General features: G+C 32.1%; 2 protein-coding genes across 3 annotated transcripts; one reads left to right on the top strand and one right to left on the bottom strand.

Annotated features, from left to right (window-relative positions):
* Positions 1-9,434: 9,434 nt before the first annotated feature.
* LOC105131980 (uncharacterized) lies at positions 9,435-13,338 on the top strand. Its single transcript, XM_011035213.1, has 5 exons — positions 9,435-9,757; positions 9,997-10,866; positions 11,257-11,457; positions 12,333-12,528; positions 12,801-13,338. The coding sequence occupies exons 1-5, from the start codon at positions 9,668-9,670 to the stop codon at positions 12,983-12,985; spliced, it is 1,542 nt and encodes a 513-aa protein (XP_011033515.1). The 5' UTR covers positions 9,435-9,667; the 3' UTR covers positions 12,986-13,338.
* A 653-nt stretch (positions 13,339-13,991) lies between these two features.
* Positions 13,992-17,749, bottom strand: LOC105131978 (BES1/BZR1 homolog protein 4-like). 2 transcript variants are annotated; one of them, XM_011035211.1, is made up of 3 exons: positions 17,335-17,749; positions 14,545-15,320; positions 13,992-14,424 (listed from the first exon to the last, which is right to left on the bottom strand). In XM_011035211.1, exons 1-3 carry the CDS (start codon positions 17,548-17,550, stop codon positions 14,421-14,423), a joined length of 996 nt encoding a protein of 331 aa, XP_011033513.1. In that variant the 5' UTR covers positions 17,551-17,749; the 3' UTR covers positions 13,992-14,420. The 2 variants fall into 2 exon arrangements, with proteins under 2 accessions (XP_011033513.1, XP_011033514.1); XM_011035212.1 differs by lacking the exon at positions 13,992-14,424 and having other exon boundaries at positions 14,541-15,320.
* Positions 17,750-18,513: the final 764 nt, after the last annotated feature.

The following is an 18,513-nucleotide window of genomic DNA, read 5'->3' as shown; positions in this document are numbered from 1 at the left end:
AAATTAAACAAGGTTGGATCCAAATGAATGGTATGTATCCCCTGTGCCAACTTTAGGCGGTCTCTAATCATGATGACATTAGAGTTGCTCTGAATAGACTTTGAAAATGAGCAACTCAGTTGGTTATAATTGCAATACGTATTATGCAGAAACCACCTTTTTTTCATGTGATTACACTAAAAATTTTCTCGATAGGTTCTTATTAAGGACTTAAAATCTTTCTCTCAAGATCAAAAGGCCAGAAAAAGCCCACTATCCTTCAATTTTAACAAAACCACCATTTAAAAAAAGTAGCATAGTACAAAGATTTTAGTTGTTTAGAATTGTTCAAAACCCTCCCATTTATTTATATCAAAGGGCCAAACATTAATCAATCATTGATTGAATCCATAAAAAACCTAAGCAAGATCCTAGAAAATGCCCCCTGAAAAATCAAAGTTAGAGAGGAAAAAAAGAGAGAAAATAGCATAGTACAAAGATTCTAGTTGTTTAGAATTGTTCAAAACCCTCCCATTTATATCAAATGGCTAAATATTGATTAATCATTGATTGAATCTATAAAAAACCCAAGCAAAACCCTATAAATACCCCCTGAAAAATCAAAGTTAGAGAGGGAAAAAAGAGAGAAAATATTGAAAAAGATACTATAATTGTGAAAGTTCACGGGCATAGCACAATGACTTTTTAGCTTCGAAAGGGAAACAAGTTTGTGAAAGTAAAACTTTATGAAGAAAAGCAAAGACAACAATAGTTGTTCTATGGGTTTGAAGGTATATTTCTTAATCTAAAAGTGAAGTCCATGTGACCTACTTGAAATGATTTTTATGGTCATTTTGGTCTGCATTTAAGTTTACGAACATGGTGATGAGATTTGAAATGCTTGAAAAATAGGGTTGTATTTGACCTTTTATTGCTGTGATTTTTTATTTTATGATTTGATGTTGTTTTTTGAAGCATTTTTGGGATGTGTTTGATGTTTTCCATGTAATAAAATCTTTTATAATTAGGATGTTTTCTATAAAACAGTTTTTTTCAGTTTTTGTTAGTTTTGTTAATGCGTTGTGAAACAATATTGCTAATCTTTGGTTTATAAGGCTTGTTGATGACCAATTTATATTTAAAAAATTAATTTTTAATCCAAATTGCATGAATAAGTAGGTTGTTCAGACTTGACAGCTTTTGAAATTAGAATAGATTGTATGATTTTGATGATTTAATTTTGTTTAATAGTTCTTTTGATTGAAATATGCTTAATTATAGTGATGTAGTTTGTTGGAACCAATAAAACATGTTTTAAAGGCCTAAAAGGTTAGTTTTGAGTTTGATAATATGTTGGGTATTTCTAAGTTTGCTAGGTTCATGTTCTTCATGTTATTCCCAAGAATAATGCATTGAATCTATGATTTGAATCAGTTTTGATCTATCTATTTGCACTAAACTCTTTGAAGGGCTTAATTAGTCAATAAGCTATGATTATTTTGCATCAATAATTGTTAATTCTAGGTTTTAATTTTAAGGCTTGTTTTTTCTCACATCAAACACATTTTAACTAAATCATAATGATTCATTGAAAATCAAAATGAACGAATGCTTGATTGTTGATTCTTATGTGATTTACAACCTTTTTATGCCTTTGATTTCAAGAAATCTAGTCTGGTTTGATAGTCACGTTATTGTGTTCACTTTGAATGTTTAGTGGTATTCTTTGTGTTCTTTATTTTTCTAGGTTTTGATCCATTTCAACATTTTTTTATGTTTTTTTAAAAGTTGATTTGTTTTGTGTTTCAATGTAAGTTTTGGTTTGTTTTTCAAGTTAAACCAGTGATATTTGATTCGGTTTATAGTTGAACCAAAGGTTTCAGATCAACCAAATTAGGGTAAAAGGCAAGTCATATGGATAAGACCTTGTTTGGTATGCACTTGTATTGATAAAATGAGTTTTGACAACATGACTTCAAGCCTGTTTTGATCGTTTTATTTTAAAGGAAAATTACTTTTTGTCACACAAAGCCTAAAAATATAAAAAAAAATCAAAAAATTATTTATTAAAAAAATAAAAAATAAAAGATTTTTTTATATGGCTAAAAATCCTAAAAAATTATTTGAGTATTTTAAAAAAAAAAAATCTAAAATACTTTGGCATGTTTAAAAAAAGTGTTGCATAAATTTTACAACAAGTTTGTAAAATTCATAAGGATTTTGACCTATATTTTAAAAAATACTTAAAACTTATTTTTGGCAAGAAAATATATTATTCACTTTTAATATAAGAATAAAAACCTACAAAATGGTTAATATCAAAAATACTATTATAGATAATAATTTATTGTTACTCACTTGTAATATAAGGATAGAAAATCCCGTACGAGATCAATATTCTAAAATATTATTGGGAATAATACAACTCGTTAACTTCTAATATAAGGATAAAAAATAAAAATAAAATATGTAAAATATTATTTAGAATAACACGGCAGGCAAAATTCCAAGTTTGTTCTGAAAGAAGCCTCATTGATAATTGAATACATTTCAACCTCTCAGACCAAGTTTTTAACCTAAAAACCTAAAGATTGTTTATTGTAGCAATCTCATCATAATAAGCACATAGAATTTAGAAGCACTATCAAACCATAGCAAACAAACAAAAACAATACAACTTACCCCAAGTAAGATGTATTAGGAGTGTTAATATCTTCTATTTACACAATTAGTCCCTTGCCTAAAATCTTCAGAATATCAGTTAAGGTTTCTAATAACCATAATGCTAGATAGTGACTCTTTATCAACCAAAAACCTTTTGAAACCTCACGAGAAGGGTCGCCACAACTTCATGCTCTCACGAAGGAAGGGGTACAACATCACCTTCATTTAATATTTAAATAATTGAGTTTAGGTTGAAAAAACATTATATATTTTTGTTCATCAAGACAATCATACATTCGTTAATAAAAATATTTTTTAAACTTGAAGATGGAGAAACTATTAACTTGTTTGTCATAAAAACCTTAAAGGTTTACCCCTACAATTTTGAATGCCCAAATGATTCTCAAATAACCTTAATAATGGTAAGCCTCTTAACATTAAGTATTTTTTTCCTTCTTAAGAAAATGTTGATGATGACAGGACTACTAAACAAAAAGTTAGCAAACAGAGTAATATTGCTTTAAATAATGCAGTTGATGTTGTTAGAAATAAGTTTAATAATTGTAAATTTGATAGTAAATTTATAAGAAAAGTTAACACTGGTAGCAATTGTTTTAGGATCATACATAAAATAAGTAAAATTGTAGCAGGTGTAAAATAAAGTTAGGATAGAACTAGTAGGAGTAATGCAAGTTTTGATTTGGATAAAAATAATGACAATGATGGAGAATATGACTATGATAGTAATATTGATAGTTTAGATGATAATTATATTCTATTAGATAAGAAAGAGTTTTAGATAAAAATGATGATAAATGGATTGAAAACATTCATAATATTGATGATTTTTTTATACAGATTAAATTATATTATATGATTCTAGGAGTGAAAAAGAATGGAAACTATTTAGTGAAAAATGATGATTATGAATTGAGGAACCAATATAACAATAGTAATAATGAAAGCATAAACAGTAAGGACAAAAAAAACCAAGAAAAATGAACATAGATCTAACCTTTGACATGATATGCAAAAAATTTAGGGTTTTAGTTAATAGGTCTATAGAATTTCAAGAGTCTAAAATATTCAATGATATGTATCACTTCAAGGATATATTAAAGGAATATGAAGTTAAACATTGTTTTCAACTAAAAATATCAAAAGAAGAAAATGCCTTCATATTGCTTGGGTAATAACAATAAATAGATAATTTAAACTTTCATATTATTTGGTAATAACACTTTTATGATTAAGTAGCTAAATCTATATAAAATGCTAAAAACATATTATCGATACGTAATAATGACCTTAAAATCTCTAATTAAGCTTTTGAAATGATTTTAAATTGTTAGTTTGATTAAATCTTATCCAATACAGTTGTGGAGGGCTAGAACTAAAACTAGAAAATTATGAAAGATAGTCATCTTTATAAGAAGTTTTCTAAATATATTCAATTAAAAAGGTTTAACTTTGATTTTACTGTTTATTTAGTGTTTGATTCTAATTGTAATCTTGATGTTTATTTTAAGTGATTGTAGACCTCTTTTAGGACTTGATGGTTGTTATTTGAAAGGTCCTCGAGAAGGAGTAATATTGACATTTGTTTTATATGTAAATAATATATTATTTTTAGTTGTATATGTTACGATGGAGGCTGAAAACAATAAGACTTCAAAATGGTTCTTTTGATGCCTGTATTAATGCATCAAAATTGAAATCAATAACAAAGCATTATGCATATTGTATAATAAACAAAAGTCATGATAAGCTTTCTATTCTATAAAACTATTTATTTATATAATTATTTATTTATAACTATTTATTTATTTTATAGAGTCTACTTGATAGTATTGTTGAAATGTTTTCTATAATAATACATAACATTATACAAAGATAATTTTAAAAAGATGGAATTTTATAGGTTAGAGCCAAAACTGAAGTTTTGGAAATGCATGTAAATCATTTACATACCTTAACTATTATAGTTATATAAAGGATACTAGTGAAATTAATGGTTAAGTAGTCAATTGGTTGGCGAAAATTCCTTTTCAATGGTGATCAAAATATTTTTTTGATTTTGTTAGGAATGATCATGTGATAAACAACATGGCTAAATCATTCAAGTATTGGGTGGGGAAGTATATGAGTATATCAATAGTATTGTTACTTGAGAATATTAGATTGAAGTTAATGTTCAAGTTCCATAATAAATTTGTTAAAGCTACGAGTTAAGAGATTAAAACCACTTTTTATGTGAGGAATGTGCAAGATAAAATGAAGCAAAAGTTTAGACAATTAAGAAGAAACACTTAATTTTTAGGCTTCATTACAAGTTTGTTAAAAATATAAGTTGTGATGAATATCAAATGTTTTTTTTTAAGGGGGGCATATTAGACTCTTAATGAACTTGAACAAAAAGACAAGGCTTATAGGGTGAATAAACTCTTACAACAATTCCATGTAGACAAGTTATTCCCTATATATCTAAAAAAAGGATTTGGAGGATTATTATTATTAGTTTTATATAATTCAGATCTTTAGAAAAACTTATAATAAGGTGATTCCATATAAAAGAAAGGCAGGTGTTTTATCTTTACAATTCAAGAGAGGGTAAACCTAAAAGAAATATAAAAAGAGTTTAGAGAGAGGACCCATTAAAGAATATAAGGAAAAGGCCTTCAACTATTAGGTATAATGCATATAGATTATTCAGTCACAACTAAAGACTTGCTAAAGAAACATTATTGAATAACTTAATAACGTTGACTATAATATTTTTTTAACTTATAAATTATAGTTCATTTTTTATTTTTTTATTCATCAAAGCAACTCAACCATGATGCTGACGAAGGTGATAATGTTGTAAATGTTAATCTTACTATAAATATAGAAACTAAAATAACTATTAGTGATGGTATAAGTCGTGATATTGCAACTAACAAAATTGACAAAGATAATAGAGTCAATTACATAAAATGAAGTAGGAAATAGTGGTGATAAGATTAAAAAAAAAAGTGCTGGGAAAGGAAAAAATAGTGGTGTAACATAAATGACTCATGAAAAGGTATTTATTATTCTATTTTCTTCTAAAAATATAATTATAATAGTTATTTATCACACTTCCCATACTTATATAAGATGCGATTACAAAGTAGTATTGGTACATATTCTTAACCTTTAGCCCAAACAAATTACATTGAGTGAGATATGACTAAGTATTAGTGTTGTTTTGCATTATTACATGAGTATTGTCAATATTATTTTTTTTAGGGATGGGGATTAATGAGTACACATGTTTATATCTAATAAACATGTCAATTTTCTTCTTTGTGATCTTTTTGTGCATATAATGTTAATTTAAAATTTTTATTAGTATGAAAGGCACTAGGATGTTAACTTTACTTTGCTAATTCATTTCTATATGACATTTAAACATTGTTAATGTGAAAGATTTGCAACCTTAATATATAAATGTTTATTTCAATGTTATGAATTTGAATCCATGGAACTAATTTTGATTTTCTATTTGTTTAACATGAACAATATAATAATTAGATACAATTTTATCACACATATTAAATTTTCAACCAAAATTAACTTTATATCAAAGCTTGCCTACATGTTATGAAACTTGATATATATTTTTTCACTAGATCTAGTATTAGGTCCCATCATTAGGACATTCCCTAGTAGTGATTTTGATTTCATTAATAGATTTATAATAATAAATAAAGGTATTGTCATATGACTTGTCATTGTATCCGTAAAATAACTTATTTTTGCCACTTTTAATTTTTAATATCCTAACTAACACTTTTTTTGTTTTTCCATATTTGTTACACTTTTTATTTTTTTTAACTTGGGTCAATCCCAACTACTAGCATGTATACCAGTGACAACTAAAACAAATGAAAACATGTTGATAATGTGAAGAAAAAGATGAGGTGTATGTGTGTGTGAGTGAGTGTTGATTGTTATTATTAAGAAATAATGGTTGGAAAGGTTAGTTGATATTAAAAAAAGAAAAAAAAAGAGATTGGAGGGTAATAGAAAAAAGAAGATGGTAAAGAAAATTTTAAAAATTGAGGAAGATGATAAATTGATATTGGAGGGTGTATATATAACTATTACTCGATATAAAGATAAAGAAAAGATGCAAAAATGGTGATAGAAGAAAGAAAGAGATGCAAAAATGGTGTGAACGGTGTATATTTTATGCTAAAAATTAAAAAGAAAAGAAGTTATAAAAACTATTTTTTTGAATAAAATTAAACATTGTAGCCATTAATTAATGGCCAGCCAATAATTTCAACATGTAAATAATTTTTATGTATTAAAAGTAATAATGGTAAATTTATAATTTTTTTTATAATATAACTAGATAGGTTACATATTATGTAATGTTGTGAGTTAGATACAAAATGCCTTAACATAAAAAAAATACTCACGCGATGATAACATTTTTTAAGGAGTAAAAAAAATATGAGACTCGGGTCATTAATTCCAATGCATTCAATAAGTTCAATTAATTTAATTATATAATTATATAAAAAAATTCAATGATACTAAAAAACAAAAAAAAAATGACTAATAAAAAAATGAATGTTGACAAATATTATAAAAAGATACCATTTAAATATTTTTAAAAGGTTTCAAAGATTTTATTTAATAACAAAATAAAAATTCAATAAGAATTAGAAAATCTCATGAAGAGAAAAATAATAATAAAAAATATAAAATTCAATTACCATAAAATCAAACATTAAAGGATGAATTGTAATTGTTTTTTTTTAAAGAAAAAAAATTGACTTGAATGAGCATGCCAAATTCATAATCCGATTGTGCAGTCGAGATAACTTCGTCTAGAAGAAGTTAAATAAAACAATGGAGGTAAACTCTTAGGCAAACTAAATGATAAAGTGCAAAACTGAAAAACAATTAAAAAAATATATAAAAAATCCAACTCAATTCGATTAATTCACAACTTGGGATATAAAATTAAGATAACATAATAGAAAAAAATAAAAAAAAATCATGAAATTGAAGGTCTAATAATCTAATGTCGAAAGGTGAAATAAAAAAATCAATTAAAAAAACCTAAAAAGGAACTAAAATCAAATCAAACTAATAAATAAATCCATAACTCTGGTTATGAGATTAGATTATCTTGTAGAAGGCAAATCCAAAAAACCAAGAAGAAAAATCCCTAATTATCAAAAATTTAAAAACATAACAAATATCAATAAAAAGAATGAGAACCAAATCTTGTGTAAAAATAAATAAAATAAAACAATAAAGGATGACATAGAAAAAAATAAAATAAATCAAGAAAAATATTTTAGAAATAACATTAAAAAAAATAAGGACCGATTATAATAGATGAAAAATATTGAAAGATGATAAAATTAAAATGAAATTCTAATTTTATAAATTATTTTAAATAAAATAAATAATAAAAAAAACATTGTTTAAATCTAAATAAAAAACAAATTGAATCCTAACTTTATAATATTAAAAAGTCAGACACATAATTAATGGTGGAGATAGTAAAAAAAAAGAAAAAATACCAACAACACCAAACCGGAGATTTAGATTCAAATGCTACTTTGAAAACCACCATTTGATCATCAGATGATGCTTCACGCACTGTCTGAATAGCACAAACACTCATTACTTGTTGGAACATGCATTGCACGCGTCAACTATTTTTATTTTTTAAATAATATTTTATATTTATAAAAAAGAGAATTACACTAACTATATTTATAAAAAAGAAAATTACACTGACCCTTTTATAATTTAGTCATTTTTTCACTTTATTATTATTCTTTTAAAAATTATAATTTATATCTTATAATTTATAATTTAATAACACTTTACATGCAAGCAAAAAATAAATTATTTATAAATTTATCATTATATTTTAATTAATAACCAAAAACCCTAACACTGTTAAAATTATATTGTCACTTTCTATCTCACCCACTAATCAGCCCCCATTGCTGCTAATCAGCCTTCATTGAACAACAATACTAGTCCAGTGCTTTACTCCTCTCTCACCCTCTCGTAGATCAAATTTTCTCTTTGTGATCTTCGGTACATCTTGCGATATAAGGTTATTTTAAATGATTTTAATTATTTTAATTGATTGCGAGTATTTCCTGTAATTTTCAAAATAATGAAGTCAAAATATAAAATAGAGGAAATTATAGGATGTTTAGAATAATTTTTTTCATTAAAATATCAATTTGTTTTTATGTTAATTTAATTATAAAAAAAACCAAGAGTAGTTTTTATTTTAAAAATAATTAAGTTACCACATTTTAAAAAAAAGGACTAAGAAGCTCTCAAGGCAGACTTAATTATTTTTATGTTTTAAAGATGATTGTAATTTTATTATATTCAAAAATTTGAAAGGATTAATATGTCAATGAATCAAGTGTAAAAGATCATTGTACTTCTAATAAAAATACCATTGATTTTGTTTTTAGAAATATAAAAATATCTTTATATTGTTTCAATTTGTCATGTTTTGTATCTTAATTTACAGTATTTTTCTGATATATTTTATATTTTTATTAATGTAAAATTTTATATTACTCAAGAAATAACTAGTGGTATTTTATTAATTATTTTATTTTATGTATATATTTAAAAAAATAAAAAGAAATAGAAAAAAGAAATTATAAATATAAATATTCTTTTTTTCTTTTTTTTTTCATGGGGGTATGAGTTTCGTATATCTTTTCTCTTTATTTATTTAAGGCAGACTTAAAAAAACAAAACTTAAATAGACTTTTATGAAGACGGGAAATACACATTAGCACAACGACACGCCAATATTTCACAGCTACAAGTTTCCCTCAATTAGGACTGATTGCCTTTGACAATCCTCTCTTTTGCACGTTTTCTCTGTCTCTCTATTGTTATTGTTATTATTCTTGCTACTGGAGATCGTTAATTTATTTGTTTCTGTTGATCCTGAACCGTTTTTGCTTCTTCGTTCTGACAAGAGTTGCTTTCCATGGAGGGCAGCCCTGTAAACTCTGAAAATACCCACAACCTGGATTCTAGGGTTTCTGATTCCCATCGTCCTACCACTTCTCCTTCATCGGTAAAATCACTTATCCTATTCACCCCAATTCCATTGCTTGTTTCTTTACTTATATTGTATTGTTGTTGTTTTTTTATATTTCATGTCAATTTTTTTCTTTCTCTATTAGTTCAAAACCAGAATAATAATAATAAGAAAAAAGTTTTGATCTTTACATGGGGTTATAATTGTGTGATGATGTATCTTTACATGGTGTTATAATTGTGTGATGATGTGTTATAATTGTGTTCTGATCACAGGATAATGGAAAAAATGGGAGCCAGGAAATGATTAGACCTGAAGAAAGTGATACTGGGTTATTTGAGGAGGGGAATGATGAGAAGAGAGAAGAAACAAAAATTACCCATCAAAAGCTAGGTAATTACTTTTATTATGACTCGCCTCATTATGAAGAAACTGGGGTTTGGATTCCTGTTTCTGTTCCGCCCATGATAGAAAGTAATCGTGAAGAGTGGACGGCTAGAGGTGGTTTTCACTCCAATGGTGGTTATTTTCCTGAAGGTGATATGGGGTGGAGTCAGTATATTGGAGAGGACAAGGAGTTGACTATGTGGGATGTGATTGTAGAAATGTTACTTGCAGCTCGTGGAAAAGTGAATGCAATTGCTTCTGGTGATTTACAGGGGTGTGGGATTTCGTGGTTATCCAGCCATTTACTTGAGCAAGCTTGGCAAGAGATGGCCCAAACTCTCACCGAGGTTAATTTTGGTAACGTGAGTGAAATTCTTGAACAGGACCCTCCTAAATGGTTGCCTGATAGCACTGCTGCTGCTTGTATGCTTTGTGGTGTGCGGTTTCATCCGATTATGTGCTCCAGGCATCACTGTAGGTTCTGTGGAGGAATATTTTGTGGTGACTGCTCTAGAGGAAGAAGTTTGTTGCCAGTGAAGTTTCGTGTCACAGATCCCCAGCGAGTCTGTGATGTATGTTGTGTGCGACTCGAGTCTGTCCAGACATATTTGATGGATCAAGTAAGCAATGCTGCCCAGCTACCAACTCATGACCTGACAGACCTCAGCACTTTGAGATCGTGGGTTAACTTTCCATGGGGCCAGACCATGGAATATGAAATTTATAAGGCAGCAAACACAATTCAAGGCTATCATAAGGTAAGGTTTTAAGATCCCTTTTTTGTTTTTGGTCATTCATTGCTGATGTTTAACAATTTCTGTGCAAGTCATTGAAGGGTGGGCATGAATTGGAAGTTTTGCACTATATGACGTCCTTTTCAATGGGAATCGAACAAGAAAGCCTGCAATCTTGAAGAGCTTGTTTTGGCCTAAATTTTATTTTGTTTTCTCCTTTATGTTCAGCCCTTTCTCCTTTAGTTTATCCAAAAGGAGACGAAAGAAATAAAGAAAATGTGCGTGCAACTATCCTGCACTGGTTGTAACTGATCACGGGGAGAGGAACTCATGGATCTGTTCATTTGCATAGCTAGATACCTCTTGTCATATTGTGCAACGTTTAATTCTGATTTGGTGCATTTCCATTCACAGGTAGGTTATTTGAAACCCGAGAAGTCAATTCCAGATGCCATTCTACGAGGAGCAAAAGGCCTTGCAATTATCACAATTGTGAAAGTTGGGGTGATGGTCACATATAATATTGGAACAGGACTTGTAATTGCTCACAGAGAAGATGGTTCATGGTCTCCGCCTTCTGCCATATCTACACTTGGTTTGGGATGGGGAGCTCAGGTGATTGCATTTAACTTTATTAACTTCGATTACGTTGGGATCATTATTTTGCGGAACCAAGATTTCTTAAGATGGGGTGTCAGAAATAACTACTGAACTATCAAAATAAGTAAAACTTTTAAAGAACCACAGAGAAAATATGATTTATTTATTTATTTATTTTGTTGGGGGGGGGGGGGGGGGGCATTGCATGTATCATGTCGATGGATGCTTGAAACCAGGACAAATTAAAAACTGCTAAAAAATAGGGCGTCATCATTATGAAAACACAAAAAATTATGGTTGTGTTTAATATTGTAGTGCATGTATTTTATTTGAAAATATATCAAAATGATTTTTTTCAAAATTTTTTATTAATTTTTAAACCAACACATCAAAATCATAAATTTGATGTTTTTTAAAAGCATTGCTTTCAACGGAAGCTACTTACTTCCAAATGGAGAAATTTGGGGGGGCTCTGGGCCCCCCAAATTAATGGGTGGTTCTACTACTGTCTGTGTTCTCTGTTTAAAGACTCACCAGAACGTACTTGATTTTGACTTGTCTTTTTCCCTACTCGTGGGAAATACGGAGACACTGACCTTTTAGTGCGTCCTGAAAGAGTAGTTACTTAGATTAGGTAGTTGTTTCATATTTGCACAGATCTTTGCATATTGATGACTATTTGTTGTGCTGAAATTCATATTGCTGATGACATGTTTGTTCTGAAAAAACTTGAGTTTATAACCCATCTATTCTTATGCAAGGGAGAATTAGATGCTTCTGTCACTGAACCCATGAAGTCTTATTTTCCACTTCAAATAGAACTATCTGTATTTTGATATTTGGCTTTCTTTCCCCTGGATTCTATCATGGAGAGGTAAATTTTCTTGCAGGCTGGAGGTGAATTGACCGATTTCATAATTGTGTTGAGAACTACGGAAGCAGTCAAGACATTTTGTGGTAATGCGCATTTGTCATTCGGTGCTGGTGTGAGTGCAGCAGTTGGCATTGCTGGACGGGCATTTGAAGCAGATTTACGAGCTGGTGATGGTGGATATGCTGCTTGTTATACATACAGCTGCAGTAAAGGTAATCTCATTGTCTTCGGTAATTCTGTTAGTTAAACAGTTACTTATTTCAGTCCAGTTACTTACATGTTTCTGGTGGTGTTCTAATTGTGCCTTTTATGTTTCCTTTGCATTTTGTCCGTCAGTAATTTTTTTTAGAAGCCTACTTTTTTTCCTGTAAAATAAGCTAGTTTAGATCCTGATCTCCTCCGCAAACTAATCCACCCTTTCTGGGGCCTAGTTTTGACATGGTGGTGATTTCTCCTTTAAACATGATAATTGTTGGACATGCAGGAGCATTTGTTGGATGTTCACTTGAAGGGAGCATTGTCACTACCCGCTCAAAAGAGAATTCCAGATTCTATGGGAGCCAGTCTATATCTGCGTCAGATATACTACTTGGATCGTTGCCCAGACCACCCGCTGCTGCAATTCTGTATCGTGCACTTGCAGACCTATATCAGAAGCTCGAGAGGTGATTTGTTGGAGTTCATTGTCGAAAATATCTGGACACAAATCGATGTAAAGAAAAGAAATCCCTGGTATACTGTTTATCCTTGTTTGCCAAGTCATTTACTTGTAGGGTCCTTTATTGCCATTCTTTGCTCTTCTGAAATAGTTGAGCTTGTTTGCCAGAGAATATCTGGCCTAGTGCCTCTCCAGGAAGGCGGGGAGGAAAGAAAAGAATCCCCTACATGAATGTATTGTGTAGTAGTTGTACATGACAAGTCGATGACATGCTTGGATGTCTAACTGTACATACAAGACTTTCAATGCTTTAATGGAATTGAATTTATTTACATGCAATAAAAAGAAGATTGTTCTGCTCGAATGCCTGTTTGACTGTGTAGTTTGTCTCAGCAATGTTCGACCTAAAATAATGTTTTTTTTTTAAAAAAAAAATAATTTTCCAAAAGCATTATCCAACAGCAATGCCTCCGAAGTCTTGGTTTTTTGTGTAGCTTGCTTATTTGCTCAAGCAAAATGAGCTATTTATGGGCGACACCAAATATTTCTGGTGATGCCTTGAGCGGCAGGCATTGGCCCACAGCGCTATACAAGTAACTTCTATTAACAGCATATTTCAGACCGTCAATTAAAAACAAAGGGGTGCCAAGGTCTACCTGCTATCGATTTCAATGCCAAATTATCATCATGTTGCCATTTTTATTGGAGTACTAAATAAGTGAATATGGATGACAGCACTCTGATCTGATCGAAGGCGCTCGTAAACCCCCTGGTGACTGATTTGAGAACCCATGAAAAAATAAATAAATAATAATAATAATAATAATCTTATGGCTGTAAGAGTTGCTCTTGGTAATCGTTGAAGGGGTTAGGATTTGCCCATCAATATCATCAAACAAAAGCTAGGGCAGGGCAGCTTCCTTGCAGAGTGGCAGCCTGCAGGCGATGCAAAATAGTAGAGTGGTGAAAATACAGCAACACAGGATGGGCAAACAGCGAGAAAAGAGGATCCAGTGGTGGTCAAAACTCCAGAGCTAATCAGTAAGGAATTGAAATAAACTTCACTTTCAATAACAAAACAGGACTCACACCAAACAAGTAATCAAGGCTATGACGGGAACTTCCTCTTCTTTTTTTTCGAAAAGAAAGAGCTAAAAAAGAATTCCAGAAGGAAAAAAAGGGTGAAGAATGGATTCAACTGAGGGGGAAAAGTCACCACCATGAACTATTTATAATTTAATTTTCAGTTCTTTCTTTTGTTGGAAAAAGGAATAAGGAAAAGAAAAATGAACAGACGCTCCTACTCACTGTACTTCTAACTCAGCTGCTTTATCGACCGAAAGATGCACAACACAAAGTTACTGACATGACAGCCTGATGGGAATCGAGAAGCCAAATGGAGAGATCAAGGGATAACTCATTCAACCCCCTCTTCCATTGATCTCCCTATCTGTAACATTAAAACAAACAACTTATTACCAAATCAAACTGGAATTAAAATACATAAAAAAAAATGAACTTCAATTCATTGTAGTTAAATCCATTCAACCAGATACCTACTCCACCTTACCTGGTATTTGAGTTTCCTAGTGTAAGCTCAAGATCATCAGAAACACATTCCTCATGGATCCTTTCTCCTTCCCAAGGTTTCACCAATCCTGCTGCATTGCTTCCAAATGCAAACTCGGCTGCCATACTGTCCGACATTGGCACATCAGCTGTCTGATCAATGCCTGCCGGAATTGCTGGAGAGCAGGTCCCACTTTGTCCAGGAGTCCACATTCGTGATCCTGCACCTGATAAAGCCTCCTCTCTAAAGCCAAATGGATTCCGTGATACAAGACTAAATGTTGGTGATGAGGGTCCACTTTGGGGAATCTGGATACCAGCTAGCCAACCTGAATCTGGCAGGACCTGACGGCCAGGACTAGGTGGGGTAGACGAGGGCATAGATGAGGGCATGAATGAGTAGTTCTGTCCCATCCAAGATTGGCCAGCAGCTGCGTCATCCCAGTCATTCTTGGTACGTGGGGTTCGTGCAGTTGGGGAACTCAATGGAGGGGTAACAGGAGCGCTTATGGAACCAGTGTGAATGAAGAGATGGTGAGGATGCTTGGGAGAGGCTGAAGATGAACCAGAGGAAAGGTTTTTGAGCCACGGGATGAGGGAATTGGGATCAGCATTACCATTAGCGTTGGCAGCATAATGGGATGAAACAGGACTTGGAAAAGAAGATGAGGCAGGGCTTGGATTATAGGATGCACATGGACTTCGATGGTATGATGAACATGGACTAGCTGATGCAGAACCTCCCATAATATCCATGCGTTCCACAGGTTTGCATCCCTATAGATATGCAAAAGATGATTCAGTTAATTGAGACAAAAATATTTCAACATCTCAGGATGGTTTGATAAGGATATCTATCTCGGTACCCAAACAAATGTAAGTAACTGTAAGTTTCTCCAATGGCAACACCTTGAATTATGCCATATGAAAGTTAAAAACTTTCATTCTTAGCAAGCGAGAGTAGTTGTAATGGAATTAATAGTACCATATTTGACTAGGAAATAACTCGGCTGTTGGATACATTTAACACCTGAATGTCCACGAGTGTTTAAGCAACTCTACAACCGATAGTCATCATCAAAATTTGAAGGATTTGAGTGGCAAAAACTTCCCTAAATCCTTGGACTTGTGCATGTAAGATCACTAATTACGATGGCTCCAATATGCTCCGATGAGCCCATCTACATAACACCTTGAACACCTCATGGAGCCCCCCAAATTCCTCTCTCTGACCCTCTCTATTTCATACCTCATCCATTAAAAGCAATCAAATTGACCAATTCATTACTTGTTATTCAAAGGATTTGAAGCATGGTAAGGGTTTCCCAAGCTTCAAAGCAACAAAATAAAACTAAATAAAATGTGATTCTTTCAAAAAAAATACCAAGCCCCTTCACCAGTTATGGGAGCACCTACTATCACAGACCACCCGCCTGTACAGTTCATCTCCTTGCCAAGCTTAATGAATTATTTAATTGAAAATTTTAAATGCAAGTGACAAATCATCAAGCAGCGTACATGATTCAAATTACAACAAACTATATAAAAGCAGAACAGGTGGACTCCAACCAAATGCTGAGGTCAGATCATGTTGCAGCTCACAATTACGTGATTTTTCTTTTCCAAAGATTATAAAATCACCAGCAATTCGATTATCCTATTATACAATCTTAATTGCGAGATCCACCATTACAATTACACGTGAACAAATCAAATCACACAGCTTTCACTACACAAGCTACCGTGCAGGGGCAGCAACTTCCCTCACCACCCAAAAGAGAGAGAGAGAGAACAGGGTAGGGGGGGAAGGGTAATTTAGGGGCGACAAAAGAGGGAATTAATGTCAAAACAATAGCGCTATCGATCAATAAACTGCACCCCACGTCACGCCATCTTCCCTACCCCCAACATGTTCCTATTCAACGGCATTAATCAAACATCCACACCTCCTCACACGCTTTGTTACTTTTAAAATATTATATTTAAAAATTAAAAGAATAACAATACTCCATTGCATCAATGGAATCCAAGGATTTGTTATCACCTTATTATACCACCTTTTCAACTTTATCGGCATCTGCCTCGGTCATGTTATCGTCGAAGTAATTATAACAAAATAAATTAATTAAAGAAGGTAAATAATTGAGGGAATCTCGAGGTAAAAAAAAAAAAACTTATTTTTGAGATGAAAATGAAAAGAGTAGGAATCTCCAAAGCAGGCAGAGGTAAGAAAAAAAAAATCAGGACAGAGATTAAAAAGAGAAACAATTAGTTGCATCTAAAGCAAAGCAAAAGAGATGGATTTTGCTCGAAAATGACCAGACTACCCCTCTGAATCACACGAATATTTTGTCAGGCAGGGTACCCATCTGAGAGTTACTGTTTACCGTGATCGTGTAAGAATCAAAGCATGAAAAACAGAGTCTGAATCTTAAGATCTCGTGTTTCGTGCGTTAACAAAACACAAAACCGAAACACTTTCTTGAGCCTTCACACTCCATCAGCCAAATTAAAAATCCTAACCGTCCATCAGTATGCAGTTCACCACCCTCTATCATACGCCAAGATCACCTGGCGCACGTTAGCATTCATAAAACCTCTCATTTCCAATTTCGCACCTCGAACAACGATCAAAATAGATTTCATCTCAGATTCAGATCTATCTCTCTGAATTACCAGCGCATGCTATCACCGCTAGCAACTAAAACTCTTACGTGTGCAGCTTACCCGAAAAACAAAGCAGTTAAAACTGAACTCATTGCTATAGTTATTTGATATTCGTGTAGCGTACCTTTCGATAAGTAGTGCCATCCTCTTCAACAGTCCAACCAGCTTCTTTACAGAGAGCTTTAAGCACTTCATTATTGTCACAGTGTTTTGGTAGCTTATAATTCCCGTACATTCTAAGTCCTGAATAGATCTTCGCTGCGATCGCTCTCCTTCTCCTTTCTCTTCTCTTATTGTTCTCTCGCTCCTTCCACGTCGGCATTCTCGTCCCCGACGTCATTCTTGTATTAATACTAAACTGTCTAACTCACTGTCAACAAAACTGAAAAAAGAAGAAGGAAGAGATGAAAAATTCACTCTGCTGATTGGATCGAGTCCTTTGATAGCTTGAATTTTCTCGAGAAACAAACGGATTTGGCGGCTTTTTGGCTCTCTCTTTTTTCTGGTTAATTATAGGAGGGAGGTGGTTAAATGAGGGAGGTGGGTCGGGGAAGGTGAGCTAAATCTGGAGAGAGGGAGTGGATTTAACCTTGGAAAGTCGAGTTATTTACAGGCGGGGAAGGTGAGCTAAATCTGGAGAGAGGGAGTGGATTTAACCTTGGAAAGTCAAGTTATTTACAGGGATGCCATACAGACTTTATTCCGGGATCACGGTGTTAGCACGTGTTTAGGCTTTTTAAAAAGGGCAGTGGTGGTGACTGGAGGCGAGGTGTGGACGGGAAGCCAATCGAGTGAGCGGTGTCTTGTTATGTGTTTTTATTATTATTATTATTATTATTAAATGAAAATAAAAATGTAAAGTGTAAAGTGACAGATGTTTGGATTAATGATCTTGGCACGGCATATTTGGACAGACTATGGGACCGTTTGTGTTTGGAGTTTGACCATACGGTCCGTGTCCAAATAATGCCAAATCAGATAATGAGTTCGAGGAATGCCTGAATTTGAACTTGGATTCGTGGATAATTGCCTAACGTTAAGGATACGCCTTTTTTTTCTTTCCGTTATTGTAGGTTTTGCAAAATTATAATTATAAAATATACTCAATCAAAACGGGGTTTCACTATGACCTGAGAATCATACGCGCCGTTAATGGCACTTTAGCGGATAAAGTTAACTTCAGTCCCTGAAGTTTTTGTTATTTTTTCAACTTGGTTACTGAAAATTTATAGTTTTATATTTTGGTCTTTAAACTTCATTTTTCATTCCCTAAGTCCTGAGAGAGAGGAAAGAAAGTTGTTGA

The sequence above is a fragment of the Populus euphratica genome, unplaced genomic scaffold (assembly GCF_000495115.2).
Source record: "Populus euphratica unplaced genomic scaffold, PopEup_1.0 scaffold26.1, whole genome shotgun sequence".
NCBI classification, from domain to species: Eukaryota; Viridiplantae; Streptophyta; class Magnoliopsida; order Malpighiales; family Salicaceae; genus Populus; species Populus euphratica.
Note: the sequence above shows the minus strand (reverse complement) of the source record. Positions and strands in the feature narration are given on the sequence as shown.

Bases quoted from the DNA above. Each gene is read 5' to 3' on its own strand.
- LOC105131980 (XM_011035213.1), top strand. From the start codon at position 9,668: ATGGAGGGCAGCCCTGTAAACTCTGAAAATACCCACAACCTGGATTCT. The intron at 10,867-11,256 runs GTAAGGTTTTAA...TTCCATTCACAG, and splicing joins CAATTCAAGGCTATCATAAG to GTAGGTTATTTGAAACCCGA. The intron at 11,458-12,332 runs GTGATTGCATTT...ATTTTCTTGCAG, and splicing joins GTTTGGGATGGGGAGCTCAG to GCTGGAGGTGAATTGACCGA.
- LOC105131978 (XM_011035211.1), bottom strand. From the start codon at position 17,550: ATGACGTCGGGGACGAGAATGCCGACGTGGAAGGAGCGAGAGAACAAT. The intron at 15,321-17,334 runs GTACGCTACACG...GCATATCTATAG, and splicing joins ATGGCACTACTTATCGAAAG to GGATGCAAACCTGTGGAACG.